Here is a 19,212-nt window from a genome sequence, read left to right as displayed (position 1 = left end):
GAGGAAGGAGAGGAGAGGAGAGGAGAGGAGAGGAGAGGAGAGGAAGGTCGAGAGGAGCATCAAGTTAGGGCTGCATGATATAGGCAAAAAATCTAATTTATATATTTTTTAAATATATATTGCGATTTGACTTGAGACATAGATCAAAACACTGACCTGTTCCCTTGAGATATAGATCAAAACACTGACCTGTTCCCTTGAGATATAGATCAAAACCAGACCTTTTACCTTGAGACATAATCAAAACACTGACCTGTTCCCTTGAGATATAGATCAAAACACTGACCTGTTCCCTTGAGATATAGATCAAAACACAGACCTGTTCCCTTGAGATATAGATCAAAACACTAACCTGTTCCCTTGAGATATAGATCAAAACACTAACCTGTTGTCTTGAGATATAGATCAAAACACAGACCTGTTGTCTTGAGATATAGATCAAAACACAGACCTGTTCCCTTGAGATATAGATCAAAACACAGACCTGTTGTCTTGAGATATAGATCAAAACACTGACCTGTTTTCTTGAGATATAGATCAAAACACAGACCTGTTACCTTGAGACATAGATCAAAAAACTGACCTGTTCCCTTGAGATATAGATCAAAACACAGACCTGTTCCCTTGAGATATAGATCAAAACACAGACCTGTTGTCTTGAGATATAGATCAAAACACTGACCTGTTCCCTTGAGATATAGATCAAAACATAGACCTGTTGTCTTGAGACATAGATCAAAACACTGACCTGTTCCCTTGAGATATAGATCAAACCACAGACCTGTTGTCTTGAGATATAGATCAAAACACAGACCTGTTGTCTTGAGACATAGATCAAAACACTGACCTGTTGTCTTGAGACATAGATCAAAACACAGACCTGTTGTCTTGAGACATAGATCAAAACACTGACCTGTTCCCTTGAGATATAGATCAAAACACTGACCTGTTCCCTTGAGATATAGATCAAAACACAGACCTGTTGTCTTGAGACATAGATCAAAACACTGACCTGTTCCCTTGAGATATAGATCAAAACACTGACCTGTTCCCTTGAGATATAGATCAAAACACAGACCTGTTGTCTTGAGATATAGATCAAACCTGTTCCCTTGAGACATAGATCAAACCACTGACCTGTTGTCTTGAGATATAGATCAAAACACAGACCTGTTGTCTTGAGATATAGATCAAAACACAGACCTGTTCCCTTGAGATATAGATCAAAACACAGACCTGTTGTCTTGAGATATAGATCAAAACACTGACCTGTTCCCTTGAGATATAGATCAAACCACTGACCTGTTCCCTTGAGATATAGATCAAACCACTGACCTGTTGTCTTGCGATATAGATCAAACCACTGACCTGTTACCTTGAGATATAGATCAAAACACTGACCTGTTCCCTTGAGATATAGATCAAACCACTGACCTGTTCCCTTGAGATATAGATCAAACCACTGACCTGTTCCCTTGAGATATAGATCAAACCACTGACCTGTTCCCTTGAGATATAGATCAAACCACTGACCTGTTCCCTTGAGATATAGATCAAAACACTGACCTGTTCCCTTGAGATATAGATCAAAACACTGACCTGTTCCCTTGAGATATAGATCAAAACACTGACCTGTTCCCTTGAGATATAGATCAAACCACTGACCTGTTCCCTTGAGATATAGATCAAACCACTGACCTGTTCCCTTGAGATATAGATCAAACCACTGACCTGTTCCCTTGACATATAGATCAAACCACTGACCTGTTACCTTGAGATATAGATCAAAACACTGACCTGTTCCCTTGAGATATAGATCAAAACACTGACCTGTTCCCTTGAGATATAGATCAAAACACAGACCTGTTACCTTGAGGGAATCATATAAATATAATAAGTTATATTGTGAAGTGGAAAGCAGCATTATTCAGTTGACTGCCTGATCACCAAAAATGACGGAGTGGTGCCAGGAAAATAACCTCTCCCTCAACGTCAACAAAACGAAGGAGCTGATCGTGGACTTCAGGAGACAGCAGAGGGAGCATCCCCTCTATCCACATCAACAGGATCGAAGTGGAGAAGGTGGAAAGCTTCAAGTTCCTCGGCGTACACGTCACTGACAAACTGAAATGGTCCACCTACACTGGAAGTGTGGTGAAGAAGGCACAACAGCGCCTCTTCAACCTCAGGAAGCTGAAGAAATTTGTCTTGGCCCCTTAAGACCCTCAAACATTTTACAGATGCACAATTGAGAGCATCCTGTCGGGCTGTATCACCACCTGGTATGGTAACTGCACCGCCCTCAACCGCAAGGCTCTCCACAGGGTGGTAGGTCTGCACAACGCATCACCGGGGGCAAACAGACAGAGAGAGAGAGAGAGAGAGAGAGAGAGAGAGAGAGAGAATGTATCCTGCCCAATGTATGACCATATTAGAGACACATATTTCCCTCAGATTACACAGATCCACAACTTCCATATCTACTGGGTGAAATACCACAGTGTGACATCACAGCAGCAAGATTTGTGACCTGTTGCAACAAGAAAAGGTCAACCAGTGAAGAACAAACGCCATTGTAAATACAATGGAGCTGACCTGGAGTTGCTAGGAGGCTGACCTGGAGTTGCTAGTGCTGACCTGGAGTTGCTAGGGGGCTGACCTGGAGTTGCTAGGGGGCTGACCTGGAGTTGCTAGGGGGCTGACCTGGAGTTGTTAGGGGGCTGACCTGGAGTTGCTAGGGGGCTGACCTGGAGTTGCTAGGAGGCTGACCTGGAGTTGCTAGAGGGCTTACCTGGAGTTGCTAGGGGGCTGACCTGGAGTTGCTAGGGGGCTGACCTGGAGTTGCTAGGGGGCTGACCTGGAGTTGCTAGGGGGCTGACCTGGAGTTGCTAGGAGGCTGACCTGGAGTTGCTAGGGGGCTGACCAGGAGTTGCTAGGGGGCTGACCTGGAGTTGTTAGGGGGCTGACCTGGAGTTGCTAGGGTGCTGACCTGGAGTTGCTAGGAGGCTGACCTGGAGTTGCTAGAGGGCTTACCTGGAGTTGCTAGGGGGCTGACCTGGAGTTGCTAGAGGGCTGACCTGGAGTTGCTAGGAGGCTGACCTGGAGTTGCTAGAGGGCTGACCTGGAGTTGCTAGGGGGCTGACCTGGAGTTGCTAGGAGGCTGACCTGGAGTTGCTAGGGGGCTGACCTGGAGTTGCTAGGGGGCTGACCTGGAGTTGCTAGGGGGCTGACCTAGAGTTGCTAGGGGGCTGACCTGGAGTTGCTAGGGGGCTGACCTGGAGTTGCTAGGGGGCTGACCTGGAGTTGCTAGGAGGCTGACCTGGAGTTGCTAGAGGGCTGACCTGGAGTTGCTAGGGGGCTGACCTGGAGTTGCTAGGGGGCTGACCTGGAGTTGCTAGGGGGCTGACCTGGAGTTGCTAGGGGGCTGACCTGGAGTTGCTAGGGGGCTGACCTGGAGTTGCTAGGGGGCGGTCCTGGAGTTGCTAGGGGGCTGACCTGGAGTTGCTAGGGGGCTGACCTGGAGTTGCTAGGGGGCTGACCTGGAGTTGCTAGGGGGCTGACCTGGAGTTGCTAGGGGGCTGACCTGGAGTTGCTAGGGGGCTGACCTGGAGTTGTTAGGGGGCTGACCTGGAGTTGCTAGGGGGCTGACCTGGAGTTGCTAGGGGGCTGACCTGGAGTTGCTAGGGGGCTGACCTGGAGTTGCTAGGGGGCTGACCTGGAGTTGCTAGGGGGCTGACCTGGAGTTGCTAGGGGGCTGACCTGGAGTTGCTAGGAGGCTGACCTGGAGTTGCTAGGGTGCTGACCTGGAGTTGCTAGGGGGCTGACCTGGAGTTGCTAGGGGGCTGACCTGGAGTTGCTAGGGGGCTGACCTGGAGTTGCTAGGAGGCTGACCTGGAGTTGCTAGGAGGCTGACCTGGAGTTGCTAGGGGGCTGACCTGGAGTTGCTAGGGGGCTGACCTGGAGTTGTTAGGGGGCTGACCTGGAGTTGCTAGGGGGCTGACCTGGAGTTGCTAGGAGGCTGACCTGGAGTTGCTAGAGGGCTTACCTGGAGTTGCTAGGGGGCTGACCTGGAGTTGCTAGGGGGCTGACCTGGAGTTGCTAGGGGGCTGACCTGGAGTTGCTAGGAGGCTGACCTGGAGTTGCTAGAGGGCTGACCTGGAGTTGCTAGGGGGCTGACCTGGAGTTGCTAGGGGGCTGACCTGGAGTTGCTAGGGGGCTGACCTGGAGTTGCTAGGGGGCTGACCCACATGGGGGGAAAAAGCCTCACAGGAGATTTGTAGTTAATTGAGGAAAGACAGTAATTATGCTCATTGATTATGCATGTATATATGAATTACACATTGATACATCCAACCCAAAGTGGAATGTATAAAAAAAATACTTACTAGTTGCCAAAGTACCGGAGAATTTCTTTAAATGTTTTTACATTTGAGTCATTTAGCAGACGCTCTCATCCAGAGTGACTTACAGGAGCAATTAGGGTGAAGTGCCTTGCTCAAGGGCACATCAACTGATTTTTCACCTAGTCATTTCGGGGATTCGAACCAGCGACCTTTTGGTTACTGATCCAACGCGCTTAACCGCTAGGCTTCCTGTCCGCTAGGCTTCCTGTCACCTTACTGTACACATGGACACAGTAGTTCATATCCTGAAGGTATTTCCAGGTCGTCGGTAAGCAGCTAACATGTTTACACCTCCATCATAATGCAGAGAGAACACAGTTGCTGTGTCTGTGTGTCTGTGTCTGTGTCTGTGTCTGTGTGTGTGTGTGTGTGTGTGTGTGTGTGTGTGTGTGTGTGTGTGTGTGTGTGTGTGTGTGTGTGTGTGTGTGTGTGTGTGTGTGTGTGTGTGTGATAACCCGAGAGTGGAACAGCTTGCTGCTGAGGGTGATGATAAAAACACACAGTAGTGGAGCCATATATTTATTTTCTATTTTTGTACTTGTTTTATTTATTTAACCAGGTAGGCCAGTTGAGAACAAGTTCTCATTTACAACTGCGACCTGGCCAAGATAAAGCAAAGCAGTGCGACACAAACAACAACACAGAGTCACACATAAACGTACAGTCAATAACAATAAAAGAAAAGAAAAATAGAAAGATCTATATACTAAATAAATAATAATAATAAATGTAGAAGAGTAGGGAGGAAGGCAATAAATAGGCCCTCGAGGTGAAATAATTACAATTTAGCAGATTAATACTGGAGTGATAGATGTGCAGATGATGATGTGTAAGTAGAGATACTGGGGTGCAAAAGAGCAAGAATATAAATAACAATATGGGGATGAGGTAGTTGGGTGGGCTATTTACAGATTGGCTGTGTACAGATGCTTAATGTGCGTCTGGAAGGAGAGTTTACAGTCTAACCAGACACCTAGGTATTTGTAGAAGTCAGAACCGTCCAGAGTAGTGATGCTGGACGGGCGGGCGGATGCTGGTAGCGATCGGTTGAAAAGCATGCATTTAGTTTTACTAGAATTTAAGAGCAGTTGGAGGCCACGGAAGGAGTGTTGTATGGCATTGAAGCTCGTCTGGAGGTTTTTTAATTAACACAGTGTCCAACGAAGGGCCGGAAGTATACAGAATGGTGTCGTCTGTGTAGAGGTGGATCAGAGAATCACCAGCAGCAAGAGCGACATCATTGATGTATACAGAGAAAAGAGTCGGCCCGAGGATTGAACCCTGTGGCACCCCCATAGAGACTGCCAGAGGTCCGGACAACAGACCCTCCGATTTGACACACTGAACTCTATCAGAGAAGTAGTTGGTGAACCAGGCGAGGCAATCATTTGAGAAACCAAGGCTGTTGAGTCTGCCGATGAGGATGTGGTGATTGACAGAGTCGGAAGCCTTGGCCAGGTCAATGAATACAGCTGCACAGTACTGTCTTTTATCGATGGCGGTTATGATATCATTTAGCACCTTGAGCGTGGCTGAGGTGCACCCATGACCAGCTCGGGAAACCAGATTGCATAGCGGAGAAGGTACGGTGGGATTCGAAATGGTCGGTGATCTGTTTGTTAACTTGGCTTTCGAAGACCTTAGAAAGACAGGGTAGGATAGATATAGGTCTGTAGCAGTTTGGGTCTAGAGTGTCACCCCCTTTGAAGAGGGGGATGACCGCGGCCGCTTTCCAATCTTTGGGGATCAAAGACAATACGAAAGAGAGGTTGAACAGACTAGTAATAGGGGTTGCAACAATTCATCAAGATATCATTTTAGAAAGAGAGGGTCCAGATTGTCTAGCCCAGCTGATTTGTAGAGATCCAGATTTCAGAACATCAGCTGTCTGGATTTGGGTGAAGGAGAAGCGGGGGTGGGGGGGGGGGGGCAAGTTGCTGTGGGGGGTGCAGGGCTGTTGACCGGGGTAGGGGTAGCCAGGTGGAAAGCATGGCCAGCCGTAGAAAAATGCTTCTTGAAATTATCGATGATGGTAGGTTTATCGTTGGTGACAGAGTTTCCTATCCTCAGTGCAGTGGGCAGCTGGGAGGAGGTACTCTTATTCTCCATGGACTTTACAGTGTCCCAGAACTTTCTGGAGATAGAGGTACAGGATGTATATCGCGGGGACTATTCAATGCTAATGCAGAACGCCACAGGATGTTTTTGTGCTGGTCAAGGGCAGTCAGGTCTGGAGTGAACCAAGGGCTATATCTGTTCTTAGTTCTACATTTTTTAAAAGGGGCATGCTTATTTAAGATGGTGAGGAAAGCACTTTTAAAGAGCAACCAGTCATCCTCTACTGACGGGATGAGGTCAATATCCTTCCAGGATACCCGGGCCAGGTCGATTAGAAAGGCCTGCTCGCTGAAGTGTTTTAGGGAGCGTTTGACAGTGATGAGGGGTGGTGGTTTGACCCCGGACCCATTACAGACGCGGTGCCTCTAGAGACAAAACCTCTCTCATCGTCACTCAACGCCTAGGTTTACCTCCACTGTACTCACATCCTACCATACATTTGTCTGTACATTATGCCTTGAATCTATTGATGGGTCTCCGGTCAACAGTAGTGCAGTGTGTCTATTCCCTCCCAGTCCTGGCAGAGTTACAGGTAGAAATACTGGCAGATTCTCTAACTCCTTACCACTTCATATTAAAGATCTGCATTTATGATATATTTCTATAAATATGTACTGGAACTAGCGTGTGGGTAAGGAACCTCAGAAATGTGTTTGTTTAGCTGTGTGTGCATGTCGGTGTGTGTGTACAGAACGTCGGTGTGTGTGTGTGTGTGTGTGTGTGTGTGTGTGTGTGTGTGTGTGTGTGTGTGTGTGTGTGTGTGTGTGTGTGTGTGTGTGTGTGTGTGTGTGTGTGTGTGTGCACCGACTGTATGCGTGTGCACGTGAGAGTGTTAATTTTCTATATTTTATTTCCCAAACACAAACTTTAGACGGCTGAAATGTCTTACAGAGAGGCACAGAAATGCGTATGATTGGACCATAGATTCCATTTCCTGGTGTCCAGGTCAACCTCTCCTCCAATCAAAACACTCCAGTATAATATGCTCTCTAGACAGAACACCAAACAGAATCACCACAATAACACTAACTACAGCTACTAGCGGGGTGTAGCTCATTAACACAGCCTGCCAGGACAGCAGAAAGGAAAACAAAGACTCCAAACAGGGTACACCCTGGAAAGAAGAAGAAACCAAACAGGGTACACCCTGGAAAGAAGAAGAAACCAAACAGAGTACACCCTGGAAAGAAGAAGAAACCAAACAGAGTACACCCTGGAAAGAAGAAGAAACCAAACAGGGTACACCCTGGAAAGAAGAAGAAACCAAACAGGGTACACCCTGGAAAGAAGAAGAAACCAAACAGGGTACACCCTGGAAAGAAGAAGAAACCAAACAGGGTACACCCTGGAAAGAAGAAGAAACCAAACCGGGTACACCCTGGAAAGAAGAAGAAACCAAACAGGGTACACCCTGGAAAGAAGAAGAAACCAAACAGGGTACACCCTGGAAAGAAGAAGAAACCAAACAGGGTACACCCTGGAAAGAAGAAGAAACCAAGGGGGGTCACCCATCTAGTATCCCCCCTAGCCATAACTGTGGCTGATGGGATGGCTTAGTAAGGCGAGACCCTATTTTGTCACATTTCACATGTTGGTCATTTAGCAGACACTCTTATACAGAGCAACATACAGTCAAGTGCATTCAACTTAGGTAGGATAGACAACCACATATCACAGTCATTACATTCAACTACGGTAGGATAGACAACCACAACCGGCCCGCGAGACATTAAAAAATAAAATACAAATTTTCTTTTGACCCCTTTTTTCTCACCAATTGGTAGTTACAGTCTTGTCTCATCGCTGCAACTCCCGTATGGCCTCGGGAGAGGTGAAGGTCGAGAGCCATGCGTCCTCCGAAACACGACCCAGCCAAGCCAAGCTGCTGGGCCAATTGTGCGCCGCCTCATGGGTCTCCCAGTCACGGCCAGCTGTGACATAGCCTGGGATTGAACCCGGGTCTGTAGTGACGCCTCAAGCACACTGCAGCACTCGGGAGGCCCCCCCGCAAATTGATTTAAAAAAAAAAATTGGTCCCCCCAAAAAATGCGTTGAATTTCAAAATCCCGATGTGGCTCTCGAACCAAAAGATTTGCCCACCCCTGCCCTAGAATATACCCTCGTTTGCTCCCATAGCAACAGTGGCTCTGAAAACCGTGGAAACTACTACCGTACGTACACAAGGTTCCCATCAAATCAGAACCAGCTGTGATCTCTTTTCTGCTGTTTGGCCCTCAAGCCCTTCCTGTCCCTTCCCAAAACACGATTGGTTGGTTTTTTTAACACTGTGATGTCCTACATTTATTGTGTGTCAAACAATTTATCTTTTAGCGCCCAAAGGCTTTGACGAGTTCAAGTTGCTTTTAAATTCATCTGTTATCTAGTAGTAATGTAGGCCATTTTATTATTAGAAACTCAGTAACACTTTCCAAAAAATGAGAAATACCACACTACAAGGTCGGGATTCAAACCAACGCAAATAAACGACCTAAGAACTAGGATTATGTCAGACGACATCTGTGTACTAACTCACGTGATCTCCACAAATGTCAGGGAAAATTGCATATACAAGTATTTTTGATGTGTGCAGGCTGTTCAAATCTGCTCAAAGTCAATGCAAATGGACCTCTGTGATGCAGAGGGTTTTGAAAGAAGCTAGTAAAGTTTGTAACTGTGTAATGCGGGGTGTTTTGGTATAGTAACTGGTAGTAAGAAGTATTGCAGAGCTTGTTGAGTGACGGTACGGTAGTTTACCTGTGCATTGTGGGGTGTGTTGGTAATACAGTGACGGTACGGTAGTTTACCTGTGTATTGTGGGGTGTGTTGGTAATACAGTGACAGTACGGTAGTTTACCTGTGTATTGTGGGGTGTGTTGGTAATACAGTGACAGTACGGTAGTTTACCTGTGTATTGTGGGGTGTGTTGGTAATACAGTGACAGTACGGTAGTTTACCTGTGCATTGTGGGGTGTGTTGGTAATACAGTGACAGTACGGTAGTTTACCTGTGTATTGTGGGGTGTGTTGGTAATACAGTGACAGTACGGTAGTTTACCTGTGTATTGTGGGGTGTGTTGGTAATACAGTGACAGTACGGTAGTTTACCTGTGTATTGTGGGGTGTGTTGGTAGTAAACGGACAGTACGGTAGTTTACCTGTGTATTGTGGGGTGTGTTGGTAATACAGTGACAGTACGGTAGTTTACCTGTGTATTGTGGGGTGTGTTGGTAATACAGTGACAGTACGGTAGTTTACCTGTGCATTGTGGGGTGTGTTGGTAATACAGTGACGGTACGGTAGTTTACCTGTGTATTGTGGGGTGTGTTGGTAATACAGTGACAGTACGGTAGTTTACCTGTGTATTGTAGGGTGTGTTAGTAATACAGTGACAGTACGGTAGTTTACCTGTGTATTGTAGGGTGTGTTGGTAATACAGTGACAGTACGGTAGTTTACCTGTGTATTGTGGGGTGTGTTGGTAATACAGTGACGGTACGGTAGTTTACCTGTGTATTGTGGGGTGTGTTGGTAATACAGTGACGGTACGGTAGTTTACCTGTGTATTGTGGGGTGTGTTGGTAATACAGTGACAGTACGGTAGTTTACCTGTGTATTGTGGGGTGTGTTGGTAATACAGTGACAGTACGGTAGTTTACCTGTGTATTGTAGGGTGTGTTGGTAATACAGTGACGGTACGGTAGTTTACCTGTGTATTGTAGGGTGTGTTGGTAATACAGTGACCGTACGGTAGTTTACCTGTGTATTGTGGGGTGTGTTGGTAATACAGTGACAGTACGGTAGTTTACCTGTGTATTGTGGGGTGTGTTGGTAATACAGTGACGGTACGGTAGTTTACCTGTGCATTGTGGGGTGTGTTGGTAATACAGTGACAGTACGGTAGTTTACCTGTGTATTGTGGGGTGTGTTGGTAATACAGTGACAGTACGGTAGTTTACCTGTGTATTGGGGGGTGTGTTGGTAATACAGTGACAGTACGGTAGTTTACCTGTGTATTGGGGGGTGTGTTGGTAATACAGTGACAGTACGGTAGTTTACCTGTGTATTGTGGGGTGTGTTGGTAATACAGTGACAGTACGGTAGTTTACCTGTGTATTGTGGGGTGTGTTGGTAATACAGTGACAGTACGGTAGTTTACCTGTGTATTGTGGGGTGTGTTGGTAATACAGTGACAGTATGGTAGTTTACCTGTGTATTGTGGGGTGTGTTGGTAATACAGTGACAGTACGGTAGTTTACCTGTGTATTGTGAGGTGTGTTGGTAATACAGTGACAGTACGGTAGTTTACCTGTGTATTGTGGGGTGTGTTGGTAATACAGTGACAGTACGGTAGTTTACCTGTGTATTGTGGGGTGTGTTGGTAATACAGTGACAGTACGGTAGTTTACCTGTGTATTGTGGGGTGTGTTGGTAATACAGTGACAGTACGGTAGTTTACCTGTGTATTGTAGGGTGTGTTGGTAATACAGTGACAGTACGGTAGTTTACCTGTGTATTGTGGGGTGTGTTGGTAATACAGTGACAGTACGGTAGTTTACCTGTGTATTGTAGGGTGTGTTGGTAATACAGTGACAGTACGGTAGTTTACCTGTGTATTGGGGGGTGTGTTGGTAATACAGTGACAGTACGGTAGTTTACCTGTGTATTGTAGGGTGTGTTGGTAATACAGTGACAGTACGGTAGTTTACCTGTGTATTGTGGGGTGTGTTGGTAATACAGTGACAGTACGGTAGTTTACCTGTGTATTGTGGGGTGTGTTGGTAATACAGTGACAGTACGGTAGTTTACCTGTGTATTGGGGGGTGTGTTGGTAATACAGTGACGGTACGGTAGTTTACCTGTGTATTGTAGGGTGTGTTGGTAATACAGTGACAGTACGGTAGTTTACCTGTGTATTGTGGGGTGTGTTGGTAGTAAACGGACAGTACGGTAGTTTACCTGTGTATTGTGGGGTGTGTTGGTAATACAGTGACGGTACGGTAGTTTACCTGTGTATTGTGGGGTGTGTTGGTAGTAAACGGACAGTACGGTAGTTTACCTGTGTATTGTGGGGTGTGTTGGTAATACAGTGACGGTACGGTAGTTTACCTGTGTATTGTGGGGTGTGTTGGTAATACAGTGACGGTACGGTAGTTTACCTGTGTATTGTGGGGTGTGTTGGTAATACAGTGACAGTACGGTAGTTTACCTGTGTATTGTGGGGTGTGTTGGTAATACAGTGACAGTACGGTAGTTTACCTGTGTATTGTGGGGTGTGTTGGTAATACAGTGACAGTACGGTAGTTTACCTGTGTATTGTAGGGTGTGTTGGTAATACAGTGACAGTACGGTAGTTTACCTGTGTATTGTGGGGTGTGTTGGTAATACAGTGACAGTACGGTAGTTTACCTGTGTATTGGGGGGTGTGTTGGTAATACAGTGACAGTACGGTAGCTTACCTGTGCATTGTGGGGTGTGTTGGTAATACAGTGACAGTACGGTAGTTTACCTGTGCATTGTGGGGTGTGTTGGTAATACAGTGACAGTACGGTAGTTTACCTGTGTATTGGGGGGTGTGTTGGTAATACAGTGACAGTACGGTAGCTTACCTGTGCATTGTGGGGTGTGTTGGTAATACAGTGACAGTACGGTAGTTTACCTGTGCATTGTGGGGTGTGTTGGTAATACAGTGACAGTACGGTAGTTTACCTGTGTATTGTGGGGTGTGTTGGTAATACAGTGACAGTACGGTAGTTTACCTGTGTATTGTAGGGTGTGTTGGTAATACAGTGACAGTACGGTAGTTTACCTGTGTATTGTGGGGTGTGTTGGTAATACAGTGACAGCACGGTAGTTTACCTGTGTATTGTGGGGTGTGTTGGTAATACAGTGACAGTACGGTAGTTTACCTGTGTATTGTGGGGTGTGTTGGTAATACAGTGACAGTACGGTAGTTTACCTGTGTATTGTGGGGTGTGTTGGTAATAAACGGACAGTACGGTAGTTTACCTGTGTATTGTAGGGTGTGTTGGTAATACAGTGACAGTACGGTAGTTTACCTGTGTATTGTGGGGTGTGTTGGTAATAAATGGACAGTACGGTAGTTTACCTGTGTATTGTAGGGTGTGTTGGTAATACAGTGACGGTACGGTAGTTTACCTGTGTATTGTGGGGTGTGTTGGTAATACAGTGACAGTACGGTAGTTTACCTGTGTATTGTGAGGTGTGTTGGTAATACAGTGACGGTACGGTAGTTTACCTGTGTATTGTGGGGTGTGTTGGTAATACAGTGACAGTACGGTAGTTTACCTGTGTATTGTGGGGTGTGTTGGTAATACAGTGACAGTACGGTAGTTTACCTGTGTATTGTGGGGTGTGTTGGTAATACAGTGACAGTACGGTAGTTTACCTGTGTATTGTGGGGTGTGTTGGTAATACAGTGACAGTACGGTAGTTTACCTGTGTATTGTGGGGTGTGTTGGTAATACAGTGACAGTACGGTAGTTTACCTGTGTATTGTGAGGTGTGTTGGTAATACAGTGACAGTACGGTAGTTTACCTGTGTATTGTAGGGTGTGTTGGTAATACAGTGACAGTACGGTAGTTTACCTGTGTATTGTGGGGTGTGTTGGTAATACAGTGACAGTACGGTAGTTTACCTGTGTATTGTGGGGTGTGTTGGTAATACACTGACAGTACGGTAGTTTACCTGTGTATTGTGGGGTGTGTTGGTAATACAGTGACGGTACGGTAGTTTACCTGTGCATTGTGGGGTGTGTTGGTAATACAGTGACAGTACGGTAGTTTACCTGTGTATTGTGGGGTGTGTTGGTAATACAGTGACAGTACGGTAGTTTACCTGTGTATTGTGGGGTGTGTTGGTAATACAGTGACGGTACGGTAGTTTACCTGTGTATTGTGGGGTGTGTTGGTAATACAGTGACAGTACGGTAGTTTACCTGTGTATTGTGAGGTGTGTTGGTAATACAGTGACAGTACGGTAGTTTACCTGTGTATTGTGGGGTGTGTTGGTAATACAGTGACAGTACGGTAGTTTACCTGTGTATTGTGGGGTGTGTTGGTAATACAGTGACAGTACGGTAGTTTACCTGTGTATTGTGGGGTGTGTTGGTAATACAGTGACGGTACGGTAGTTTACCTGTGTATTGTGGGGTGTGTTGGTAATACAGTGACAGTACGGTAGTTTACCTGTGTATTGTGGGGTGTGTTGGTAATACAGTGACAGTACGGTAGTTTACCTGTGTATTGTGAGGTGTGTTGGTAATACAGTGACAGTACGGTAGTTTACCTGTGTATTGTGGGGTGTGTTGGTAATACAGTGACAGTACGGTAGTTTACCTGTGTATTGTGGGGTGTGTTGGTAGTAAACGGACAGTACGGTAGTTTACCTGTGTATTGTGAGGTGTGTTGGTAATACAGTGACAGTACGGTAGTTTACCTGTGTATTGTGGGGTGTGTTGGTAGTAAACGGACAGTACGGTAGTTTACCTGTGTATTGTGAGGTGTGTTGGTAATACAGTGACGGTACGGTAGCTTACCTGTGCATTGTGGGGCTTGTAAGGTGAGTTACTCTCCAGGTCAGCTAGGATAGAGGTCAGAGAGTCAATCTCAGCATCCAGACTGGACCGCCTCTCTTCCAGTGTCTTCTCTGGTCCATGCATCTAGAGAAAGGACAGGAGTTAGAATGAGAGTCACACACACACACACACACACACACACACACACACACACACACACACACACACACACACACACACACACACACACACACACACACACACACACACACACACACACACACACACAGCACACCCACCCACCCACCCACCCACACACAGTCACACAGTCACACACAAAACACACACACAAAAAACACACACACACACACACACACACACACACACACAGAGAGAGATCTCACACAGGTCAAGCATCTGGACACACACACAAAGGAGTTGGAATGATACAATCACTTGTTTCAATATATGTAATTTCCCATGTTTAATAGGAGGTATAGACACAACGTGCTGCACCCCCCCAATATCCTATTGTTCCCTGCAGTTCAACATTTACAGACTTAGAGCCTCTGACAGTGTATCCTTCCTACAGCACACCAGGGGTCTTAAGATGTATCTATCTTCAGATGCTATTCCTGCTCCTAAATTGATAAAAAGCTATTCATCCTTCAAGGCCTGCCTCCTCCCTCCCCCTCTCTCTCTCCCTCCCTCTCTGCCTCCCTCCCTCCCTCTCTCTCCCCCTCTCTCCCCCTCTCTCCCTCCCTCCCTCCCTGACTGCCTGCTTCCCCCCTCCCTCCCTCCCTCCCTCCCTCCCCCTCTTTCCCCCTCTTTCCCTCCCTCCCTCCCTCCCTTCCTCCCCCTCTCTCTCTCCCTCGCTCCCTCCCTCCCTTCCTCCCCCTCTCTCTCTCCCTCGCTCCCTCCCTGACTGCCTGCTTCCCCCCTCCCTCCCTCCCTCCCTCTTCCCTCCCTGCCTCCCTCCCTCCCTCCCTGCCCCCACCCCCCTTCCCTTCCTGGTATTGATCAGAGTCTAAGGACTAGTGGTGTCTGTGCTGTCTACCTGGTATTGATCAGAGTCGAAGGACTATTGGTGTCTGTGCTGTCTACCTGGTATTGATCAGAGTCGAAGGACTATTGGTGTCTCTGCTGTCTGCCTGGTGTGGATCAGAGTCTAAGGACTAGTGGTGTCTCTGCTGTCTGCCTGGTGTGGATCAGAGTCTAAGGACTAGTGGTGTCTCTGCTGTCTGCCTGGTGTGGATCAGAGTCTAAGGACTAGTGGTGTCTCTGCTGTCTGCCTGGTGTGGATCAGAGTCTAAGGACTAGTGGTGTCTCTGCTGTCTGCCTGGTGTGGATCAGAGTCTAAGGACTAGTGGTGTCTCTGCTGTCTGCCTGGTGTGGATCAGAGTCTAAGGACTAGTGACGTGTCTCTGCTGTCTGTCTGGTGTGGATCAGAGTCTAGGGACTACTGACGTGTCTCTGTCTGGTGTGGATCAGAGTCTAGGGACTACTGACGTGTCTCTGTCTGGTGTGGATCAGAGTCTAGGGACTAGTGACGTGTCTCTGCTGCCTGTCTGGTGTGGATCAGAGTCTAGGGACTAGTGGTGTCTCTGCTGTCTGCCTGGTGTGGATCCGAGTCTAAGGACTATTGGTGTCTCTGCTGTCTGCCTGGTGTGGATCAGAGTCTAAGGACTAGTGGTGTCTCTGCTGTCTGCCTGGTGTGGATCAGAGTCTAAGGACTATTGGTGTCTCTGCTGTCTGCCTGGTGTGGATCAGAGTCTAAAGACTAGTGGTGTCTCTGCTGTCTGCCTGGTGTGGATCAGAGTCTAAGGACTAGTGGTGTCTCTGCTGTCTGCCTGGTGTGGATCAGAGTCTAAGGACTAGTGGTGTCTCTGCTGTCTGCCTGGTGTGGATCAGAGTCTAAGGACTAGTGGTGTCTCTGCTGTCTGCCTGGTGTGGATCAGAGTCTAAGGACTATTGGTGTCTCTGCTGTCTGCCTGGTGTGGATCAGAGTCTAAGGACTAGTGGTGTCTCTGCTGTCTGCCTGGTGTGGATCAGAGTCTAAGGACTAGTGGTATCTCTGCTGTCTGTCTGGTGTGGATCAGAGTCTAGGGACTAATGACGTGTCTCTGCTGTCTGTCTGGTGTGGATCAGAGTCTAGGGACTACTGACGTGTCTCTGTCTGGTGTGGATCAGAGTCTAGGGACTAGTGGTATCTCTGCTGTCTGCCTGGTGTGGATCAGAGTCTAAGGACTAGTGGTATCTCTGCTGTCTGCCTGGTGTGGATCAGAGTCTAAGGACTAGTGGTATCTCTGCTGTCTGCCTGGTGTGGATCAGAGTCTAAGGACTAGTGGTATCTCTGCTGTCTGCCTGGTGTGGATCAGAGTCGAAGGACTAGTGGTGTCTCTGCTGTCTGCCTGGTGTGGATCAGAGTCTAAGGACTAGTGGTGTCTCTGCTGTCTGCCTGGTGTGGATCAGAGTCTAAGGACTAGTGGTGTCTCTGCTGTCTGCCTGGTGTGGATCAGAGTCTAAGGACTAGTGGTGTCTCTGCTGTCTGCCTGGTGTGGATCAGAGTCGAAGGACTATTGGTGTCTCTGTTCTCACTCACATACTTCATCCTGGTTTAGTTTGGGGTGGTATTAGGATTCACAGCCTGTCTTTCATTCTCTCTCTCTCTGTGTGTGTATGTGTGTGAGAACAGTTGACCTTGGCCTTAAACAAGCCTCTGTAAGCCAGTAGAAAGAGTACAGAGCAGAATAAGACAAGAATCACTGTTTGAAAGAAAACTCTCTCTCTAATACGGTGGACCTTTCACCCTGAACTCTGTCTCGCTGTGTGCTCAGAGTTATCTTTGTTTTAAAGGAATGCTCCCTATTCTCTCTATTCGCTCCATATTCTCTTTCAATACCCACCCATTCAATACCCAGCCATTCAATACCCAGCCATTCAATACCCAGCCATTCAATACCCAGCCATTCAATACCCAGCCATTCAATACCCAGCCATTCAATACCTAGCCATTCAATACCCAGCCATTCAATACCCACCCATTCAATACCCAGCCATTCAATACCTAGCCATTCAATACCCAGCCATTCAATACCCACCCATTCAATACCCAGCCATTCAATACCTAGCCATTCAATACCCAGCCATTCAATACCCAGCCATTCAATACCCAGCCATTCAATACCCACCCATTCAATACCCACCCATTCAATACCTAGCCATTCAATACCCAGCCATTCAATACCCAGCCATTCAATACCCAGCCATTCAATACCCAGCCATTCAATACCCAGCCATTCAATACCCAGCCATTCAATACCCAGCCATTCAATACCCACCCATTCAATACCCACCCATTCAATACCCAGCCATTCAATACCCAGCCATTCAATACCCAGCCATTCAATACCTAGCCATTCAATACCCAGCCATTCAATACACATTGATTCCATTAATTGTGATCAGGACACAATTTTCTAAGAGGGTTTATTAAGTAATGGACACCATTTTCTAAGAGGGTTTATTAAGTAATGAACTTTCATTCCCAGGGTGATTTTACAACCTTGGAGCGCAATACTACCTAGTCACAATACTTGCCAGTCACAATACTAGCCAGTCGCTCCAGGATTTATCAGAGATATATTGATTTGCTATGGCAATTCTGACATTTTGCATTGCAATACGCACTGATTTTGTCAAAATTTGTTGTGAAAAAGCACTGACGAGGGAAGACGTTATTTTTTTTAAAATGTGTGGCTTGATTGAACCATATTATGTGGGAAATGTACGATGATTGGTTGCATTTGCGAGCCCCCTTTTTGTACTGCGGTGATGTGTCCGTTTTATGCGATAATATTGAGATGATTTGACTGTTTAAAACCTTTTCTCAATAGGGGGGCGCTGTTTTCACTTTGTAAAAAATCGTTCCCAAATTAAACTGCCTCGTACTCAATTCTTGCTCGTACAATATGCATATTATTATTACTATTGGATAGAAAACACTCTCTAGTTTCTAAAACCGTTTGAATTATATCTGTGAGTAATACAGAACTCATTTTGCAGCAAACCTCCTGTCAGGAACTGAAAAATCTGAAATCGGGGGCTCTGTTCCACTGCCATCCTATTAATTTGCATGAAATCTATGGGTCTACATGCACTGCATACGCCTTCCACTAGATGTCAATAGACAGTGAGAAGTGGAATGGGGTGTATAGCTTTATCTGAGGCCGAATAAGACCTCTTGGAATGACGAGACCAGTCTTTTCACCGTTCAGCTTGGCGCGAGAAGGACCTCTGGATTGCGTTCTGAAAAGCTTTCGTTATAGACGTTAGATATCTCCGGCTCTGATTTTATTTGATATATGTGTTAAAAACATCATAAACTAGTTATTTTAAACCGACTTATATCAGTTTATATCAGTTTATTGCGATTTTCGGTATTTCCTTTGTCTTGCGTTATGGTGCGTTGGACACTCCTGCGCCACATGGCTAGCTTTTGTTGCTAATTCGAGAGATGAAGACGACATTCTACAACCGAACAACGATTATTCTGTACAAAGGACACCTTGTACAATATTCTGATGGAAGCTCATCAAATAGTAGGAACCATTTATGATGTTATTTCGTATTTCTGTCGAAAATGTTTAGACGTATTTTCCGCCCTAATTTTGGGCGCTGTCTCGCTATAACGTAAGCTGTATGTCGTACTAAAGTTATTTTTAAAAATCTAACACAGCGGTTGCATTAAGAACTAGTGTATCTTTCATTTGCTGTCCAACCTGTATTTTTTAGTAAAGTTTATGATTAGTTATTTGATTAGATTAGGTGCCTCTCCAAGATTTCTCCAGACAATATTTCTGCATTTTGACAACGTATTCACATTGTAAAACCACGATTTGTGCCGCTAAATATGCACATTTTCGAACAAACCATATATGTATTGTGTAATATGATGTTATAGGACTGTCATCTGATGAAGAATGTGAAGGTTAGTGAAAAAATGTATATCTTTTGCTGGTTTATTCGCTATCGCTAACGTTGCGTTGAATGAATGCGGTTGTGTGGTAGGCTATTGTAGTAAGCTAATATAATGCTATATTGTGTTTTCGCTGTAAAACACTTAAAAAATCTGAAATATTGGCTGGATTCACAAGAT

The 19,212-nt window shown here is 46.1% G+C and overlaps 1 protein-coding gene across 1 annotated transcript in view; it reads right to left on the bottom strand.

Annotated features, from left to right (window-relative positions):
* LOC120053584 (LIM domain containing preferred translocation partner in lipoma) overlaps positions 1-19,212 on the bottom strand; it is a 175,722-nt gene that overhangs the window by 107,971 nt on the left and 48,539 nt on the right. The window contains exon 3 of the mRNA XM_039000716.1: positions 14,076-14,198. Coding sequence (XP_038856644.1) covers positions 14,076-14,198 — 123 coding nt within the window. The remainder of the gene's footprint in view (positions 1-14,075; positions 14,199-19,212) is intronic.

The sequence above is a fragment of the Salvelinus namaycush genome, chromosome 9 (genome assembly GCF_016432855.1).
Source record: "Salvelinus namaycush isolate Seneca chromosome 9, SaNama_1.0, whole genome shotgun sequence".
NCBI lineage: Eukaryota > Metazoa > Chordata > Actinopteri > Salmoniformes > Salmonidae > Salvelinus > Salvelinus namaycush.
Note: the sequence above shows the minus strand (reverse complement) of the source record. Positions and strands in the feature narration are given on the sequence as shown.